Source organism: Meleagris gallopavo, unplaced genomic scaffold (genome assembly GCF_000146605.3).
Source record: "Meleagris gallopavo isolate NT-WF06-2002-E0010 breed Aviagen turkey brand Nicholas breeding stock unplaced genomic scaffold, Turkey_5.1 ChrUn_random_7180001957606, whole genome shotgun sequence".
Taxonomy (NCBI): Eukaryota; Metazoa; Chordata; class Aves; order Galliformes; family Phasianidae; genus Meleagris; species Meleagris gallopavo.
The window spans coordinates 40,693-47,674 of record NW_011217707.1 but is presented as its reverse complement, the minus strand read 5'-3'; the positions used below and the strand labels follow the sequence as shown (position 1 = coordinate 47,674).

The following is a 6,982-nucleotide window of genomic DNA, read 5'->3' as shown; positions in this document are numbered from 1 at the left end:
CCTGGGTACCTGCTTCTCAGAAGAGAAGAACTACATTCTACATACCCCTGAGGACTTTGTGTTATTCTGTTTCTATTCTCTGTTCAGAGGCAAAGATAAAACTGTTTGCATATCATGGGGCGTTCCCTTTTTCCTCTTCTGCTTGGCCTGGCTAGATGCCTCAGCATGAGAGTAAGGCCTTCGGTTTTTGGGCACTCTGCCTTTTTACTTATTAGCTTCAATTCTAATTTATTGTATCACAGTGTGTTATCTTGCATTCTGATATCTTTTCCAGTAAATTAGTTTGTTTCTCCTCAGATCGTTGCTGCTGTTTCTAGTCCCATCTCCCTACCCTTTTCCATTTTTCCCTTTTCGCTGGGTCAATTGTTGACAAACCCCCAGCTTTGTTTCCTCTGCTCAGCTTTTCAGCCACTCTGCCCCAAGCCTGTAATGATGCCTGGGGTTGTTGTGTCCAGAGTGCAGGACCTGGCACTTGGTCTTTGTGAACTTCAGCCCTATGGCTCCAGCCCATCGGACAGTCTGTCCAGGTCCCTCTGCAGGGCCTTCCTACCCTTAGGCAGATTGACACTTGCCCCTAGCTTGGTGTCATCTGCAAACTTACTGATGATGCACTCGATGCCCTCATCCAGATTGTCAATAGAGATATTAAGCAGGGCAGGGCCCAGTACTCACCCACGAGGAACACCAGTGCTGACCGGTCGCCAGCTGGATTTATCTCCTTTCATCAGCCTTCCTGGACCCCTTTACCCTTCAGGTCTGACTCCCAAGGGACCCTCCTGTTCTGTGAACCTGAGGTGGCTCACACAGCCACACAGACGTTTGCTCACCCCCCCCTTCCCAGTGCGATGGGGGAGAGAATAACAAACAAAACAGTTATTTACTAAACACAGAGGAAAGGAAAAGGATAATCATTATGACAAATATCTCTCTCTCTATAGCAACGTATATAACAAGTGATGCACAAGCAATTGCTCACCACTCCCAGAACAATGCCCAGCTAGCCCCCCAAGTAGCAGGATTGAGCAAAGTGAACTCCAACCCCCTTCAAAACTCCTGTCTTTGAAGCGTTTTTTAGTAACTCTCACAACGACCTCTTCCCTAATTTTGCCAGGCACCAAAGGGAGACTGGCAGGACTGGAATTGGCAAGGTCTTCCTTCTTGTCCTTCCTGGAAACTGAGATGTTTCCCAACTTCCAGACAACTGGGACATCTTGCAATTCCCAGGATCCATGGATAAACTCCATGGGCCATAGATTTACATGCATGCAACTGGAGCAGCAAATCCCACCCACATTCACAGTCCACTGGAAGTTTATCATCAGTGCAGTCGTGGCCCTCAACGTAGGGCTCCAGGAGTCCCAGGACCCACCTACAGCGTTCAGTGCAGAGGTGAAAAAAAATGCATTCTGTGACTCTGCTTCTGTTCTGTGTCCCGACTTATGAGGTGATCAACCTCATCAAGTAACAAAGAGATGTCATCCACGATCCTCTTTTTGCTGGTTACATGAAGAAGCCTTTCCATCGTCCCCCACACGAGTGGCCAGCTTCAGCTCTGAACTTGGACAGCATAAGCATTCCCCTCAGGAGAGTAGGCAGCATTTCTGTAGTTCCCCCACTGATTTGACTGCCAGTGTCCATTCACTTTCCTTTCCACCTGAACTCAAAAAGAAGAACTCTGCTCAGATAAGCTGGACTTCAGTCCCTCTTCCTGACTACCAGCAGTCTGCTTCTACCTGCACCAGTACTCTTGAGAGATAAATAGTGACCAGCACTGATGGACTCCAGTGCCACGGGCAAGAGATGCTGTTCTGGGGATATCACTTAATTCCATACAGAATCATTAATTGGAATCACTGTCTTATGGTAGATTCCCACTTAACTGTCTCGTCCCTTAACCAGTACCCAGAGGCTCTCAATCATGTCAGTGCCAACTGCAAGCTCCTTTGCATATCCACCCTATGCCCAGCTGACAGAGAGCAATATGTGTAATTCCCATGCCAAGGAGGAAAGGGGAAGAGTATTTACATGTGCCCGAAACACCAAGAATGGATCTAAGGTCAAGAAGGGAGCTACAGTCCATCCAAAGCATGGGAAAACTCTCCTGCTGGTCGGGGAGAAACCAGGAGCTGACTGATCCAAATACACCCAAGTGAAAATGTGAGCACCTGCTCTGAGCACTGGAGTGGCGATGACGACCCTCGAGCAGGACACACGTAGCACTGCCTGCTGTGCTTGCAGAGGTGTCTCTTACGTGACCCCAGCTGGGATGCTGCCTCTTTACAGTGCTCTCTTCTGCGCCCCATTCAGGGAAAGGGGCTTGCTAATTCAGGGACTTCTGAAGCTGGAGGTCATTGAGGGAACTTCAAATCTGTGTTGCAGCCATTGCGGCTTGACTTGGTAGCAGCAGTAAAATGTCACCAAACGGTAGTTCTCCAGCAGGTAATGGAGTGGTGAACAGGAGAAGACAGAAAAAGCAGAAGTCGATTTTCATAAGCGATAATAACCAGAATAAGGAAGGGAACGGGAGGGGTTGGATCTGTCCTGCAACTGAGGTCGGGTACCCAAACATGGATGGGGTTTGTATTTCCCCGCTCTCAGCCACATGCACCGTTCCCTGCTGGGCTCAGGGTGGATCTCCCAGTTCACACGCACTGGAACACGCCTTCATTACAGCGAGCCCTCCCTGCTGGCTGCACCACATTACCTGTCAGGTGAAGAAGGTTGGGACTCGCAGGCTCTGTCTCTTGTGAGGATGTGCAAGTAGGTAGGGAGGCAGGAACTGAAATTTAAGCTCCGCACAAACTCAGGGCACTTTCATGGACTGTCTCCTCTGTGGACGCGCTTGTGGGAGTTGAGTTTAGAACTGCTGCTAAAGCTCTTCCCACACTCACAGCACTGGTAGGGTCTCTCTCCTGTGTGGATTCGTTGGTGGACAATCAGGTACGAAGAGGTTTTGAAGCTCTTCTCACACTCAGAGCACTGGTAAGGTCTCTCTCCTGTGTGGATGTGCTGGTGGTAACTGAGGCTGGAACTGCTGCTGAAGCTCTTCCCGCACTCGGAGCACTCAAAAGGTCTCTCCCCCGTGTGGATACGCTGGTGGCACTTCAGTTCAGAACTTCTTTTGAAGCTCTTCCCACACTCTGAGCACCTGTAGGGCTTATATCCCGTGTGGACGCGCAGGTGGACAATGAGATCAGAACTGCTTTTGAAGCTCTTCCCACACTCGGGGCACTGGAAGGGTCTCTCCTCTGTGTGGATGCGCTGGTGGTTGATGAGGGTGGAACTGCTTTTGAAGCTCTTCCCACACTCGTGGCACTTGAAGGGTCTCTCTCCGGTGTGGATGCGCTGGTGGATAACGACGTTGGAACTGCTGCTGAAGCTCTTCCCACACTCAGGGCACTTAAAACGTCTCTCCCCGGTGTGGATGCGCTGGTGGTCAGTGAGATTCGAACTGCTACTGAAGCTCTTCCCACACTCAGGGCACTTGAAGGGTCTCTCTCCTGTGTGGATGTGCTGGTGGTGGATGAGGTGGGAACTGCATTTGAAGGTCTTCTCACATTCCTGGCACTTAAAGGGTCTCTCTCCTGTGTGGATGCGCTGGTGGGAGGTGAGGTGAGCGCTGCTTTTGAAGCTCTTTGGACACTCTGGACACTTAAAAGGTCTCTCCCCTGTATGGATGCGATGGTGGACAATGAGGTCAGAACTGCTTCTGAAGCTCTTCCCACACTCAGGGCACTGGAAGGGTCTCTCTCCTGTGTGGATGCGCTGGTGGCGGCTGAGGTTCGAACTGCTTCTGAAGCTCTTCCCACACTCAGGACACTTGAAGGGTCTCTCTTCTGCGTGGTCCTGCTGGTGGATAAGCAAGCTGCAGCTTTTCATGTTCCTCTTTTCACACTCGAGGCATTTAAACCGAATGCCTCCTACGTGGATGCTCTGGCGGTTAACAAGGCCAGAGTTCCTTTTAAGGCTGTTCTCACACTCAGCACTTGGGTTCTGCCTTTTCTCCTGGCACGCTTCCTTGCTCCTTGCATCTTCAGACTGCTTTTGACCTGCGCTGCAGTCCAGGAGGTCCCTCACGATCTCTCTCTGAGGGTTTCCCTGTTGCTTCTTCAGGTGCTCTCCCTGCTCCAGAGCCCCTTGCACATCCCTTCTGGCTTTTCCCACCGAAGCACTGCCCCACTGCCATTTGGCCACATCGCACTTCTGCAGAACCTCCTCTATAGCTGTCATCCTATCCCCTGCTGGATGAAATCCAGAAATAATACATTAAGCCAAAATACTGCCTAGTCAGAGACAGCTTCTGCCAGACACAGCCTCCTCCCGCCCCCCACAGGCTCACCTGGGCTGAGGTCTCCTGCCATGTCCCCCAGGCCATGCACATCTGGGATCCAGGGGTCTTCCCCTTCCTCAAGCAGGGAGATCACCACCGGTTTGGAGGCTGGAAATAACGTTTCAGTGATACAAACAGTGAACGAGAGAGCATTTCCATCATTCTGACACAGCTGCTTGTCCAACAACTGCACTATGTGTCTGTCCCTGCACACTTCTGAAACCACTGTAAGGGCCTGAATGACACCGGCCCTGGTACAGACTGCCTTCCTTTGGATCCCAGCGTGCATTTTGCATCTTCAAAAATTGTGTAGGAATAATTTCTTTAACGTTCACATTAGGCTTTTTTATTTCTACCCAAACTGTTCACTGCCCAAGGCTTCATAAAGGTTTATGGGAGTTCAAAGAGTAAAAAGGGAAAAAAATAACCAGAGAGTTGTCAGGTTGCTGGAGCTAGTGGCACCCTGCAATGCAGCCAGACAAAGACAGTTTGCAGCAGCTGATCCAACTCCTCCTGGCTGATACCTGCTTGCCAGCAGTGACTCTGGGTCCTTTCTCACAGTGCTGAGCACACTAATCCCTTCTGAAATTCATGTGAAACTTATTTACGTTTCATTTGTTGTATTAATCCATTTGTTGTATTAATCCATTAGCAACTGCATTGTTACTAGGCCCTGATTGCAGAGGCTCATTCTGCACAGCCTAAGGAGCCCTAACGAGAAGGAAAGGCAGCAAAGCCCACAGACTCGTACGTCTCCAGCATCATGTCCACATCTCATCCACATGCACATGGGACATCTGCAAAACTCACGGGCTCCTGTGAGCAAAGAGGCTCCTTGCTGGGAACAGTCACAGCCCAGGGAAGCAGCTGGCAGAGGAGAGAAACTCCAGTCCCAGCGGCTCCTTTGTCCCCAGCACATAAATACTGGCTGAAAGCACCTCCCTCTCCCCATGTATTCACATCCCACACCCTATGGCCTCTCCTGCGTGCTTCCCAATGCCTCTACCTGAGATGGATGCACTGTGGCCATTTGTTGCTCTCCTGCAGATAACGTGTCAGGGATGATCACAGATGAAAGGCAGAAGTTTCACAGGAGCCTGCTGGGACAAGAGAAATGGCAGGGGACGTGTGAGGGAGTGCAGCAGTTCCTGTCCAAGACCAGCCTTCCCCAGCCCATTTGGGAGTAAAAGACACCCAGGACTCAGACCGGCACCACTGCACCCATCTCCAATCTTGTCACACCACTGTTATACCACTACAGCCCTCTCCACATTATATCAACCAATACATCGCTGCTTCTCCCCTAAAAGTATATATTGTAGTAGGATCCATCCATTAGAAACTGGTGAAGTCTGAACGATGGCAACTAGGGATACCAGCTGATTACAAGAGTCACGGACTGAACCACAGCCCCAAACTCTTATATGAATGGGCTCGAGACAATTGTTACAACTGAGAAACAAAAGATCATTAGGGGCTATGGAAGGATAAAAAGGTGGGAAGGTGTTCTGTGCACAATGGCAAGATTGGACGTTACACACGAGGCAAGGGAGAGCAGAAACAAACAGGAACAGGGAGCAGAAATTAAAGGAAAAGAAAATAACTATGAAGAGTTGCAAACAACTTTCCAAAAGCGGAGTAATGCGTCACTGAAAAACACGCATTAGTCCTCGGCAGTCCTAGAGTCACAATTCATAATCAGCCCACTAATACTGCATTCAGTGCAACTGCAGCACACCAGAAACGAGGTAAGAGAGAAGGAAAGAAGGGTGTTTCAGCCCCTCCACAGACAGTGCCCGCAAGGAAAGGAAAACACTCCCAGTTCCTTCAACTCCCAGAGGGATGGTAAGGCCTGAAGGAAGAACAAATAGCGCCTGCCAAGGAAAAGCAGTATCAGTAAGAGAATAACGGCCCCCCATACGGATATACTAATTCCCGTTGGACTTTTAACGACTGCTGGCAGTCTCTTCAAGAAATAAAGAAGCATAAAGTTTAACCTAAACTTTATTTAGAAAGGTTCCGGAAAGCTGAGCGTGCAACTCAGACAGCAAAGAGTTAAAAATCACCACTGGAAACAGCACAAAACGCTACGCTCCGAATTGCCAATTCCGATTCCTATCTCTCCGGTAAGAAACGCACGTCAGTCACTCGCTCCGCAGGGCTTTTAGGACTTTAAGGGACGATTTGTCGCCGTCCCTTCGGCTCAGTCGTTATCCCCAGCCCCCGCGGAAACAGGGAGGCTGCAATGCCTGCATTGTGCGGAGCGCCTGCACACGTTTCATGCCAAAAACCGCGGGTGTGCCACCATGCCCCGTTTCTGAAGTGGGTTTGGAAAAGAATAACTGTGATTCCACAGCTGTTTATGCCGCGCGCGCTCCAGTATCACCAACGGCTTCGCTCCCTCAAGGCACGAAGCTGCACCGACCTACCGTGAGCTTCCGATTAAGGGAAGCTGCCCTACAGAAGCGAGCCCCCTTCCCAGACCTCGGAAGATCGACACAGCGACGGACGAGGATCCGCCGAAAGGATTCGGGATCACCTCCGGCACCGCTCCTCAGCACAGCGCGGCGCCGGCACCGAACAGACGGCCGCTCTGCCGCTCCCAGACCGGCACCCCGGCAGAAGATCCCTTCTGCACGGCCGCAGCCCCAG

The 6,982-nt window shown here is 50.7% G+C and overlaps 1 protein-coding gene across 1 annotated transcript; it reads right to left on the bottom strand.

The window, feature by feature from the left end:
- Positions 1 to 858: 858 nt before the first annotated feature.
- On the bottom strand, positions 859 to 6,976 carry LOC104917220 (zinc finger protein OZF-like). Its single transcript, XM_031557785.1, has 4 exons — positions 6,760 to 6,976; positions 5,337 to 5,427; positions 4,340 to 4,438; positions 859 to 4,241 (listed from the first exon to the last, which is right to left on the bottom strand). The coding sequence occupies exons 3-4, from the start codon at positions 4,359 to 4,361 to the stop codon at positions 2,815 to 2,817; spliced, it is 1,449 nt and encodes a 482-aa protein (XP_031413645.1). The 5' UTR covers positions 4,362 to 4,438; positions 5,337 to 5,427; positions 6,760 to 6,976; the 3' UTR covers positions 859 to 2,814.
- Between the last annotated feature and the right edge of the window lie 6 nt (positions 6,977 to 6,982).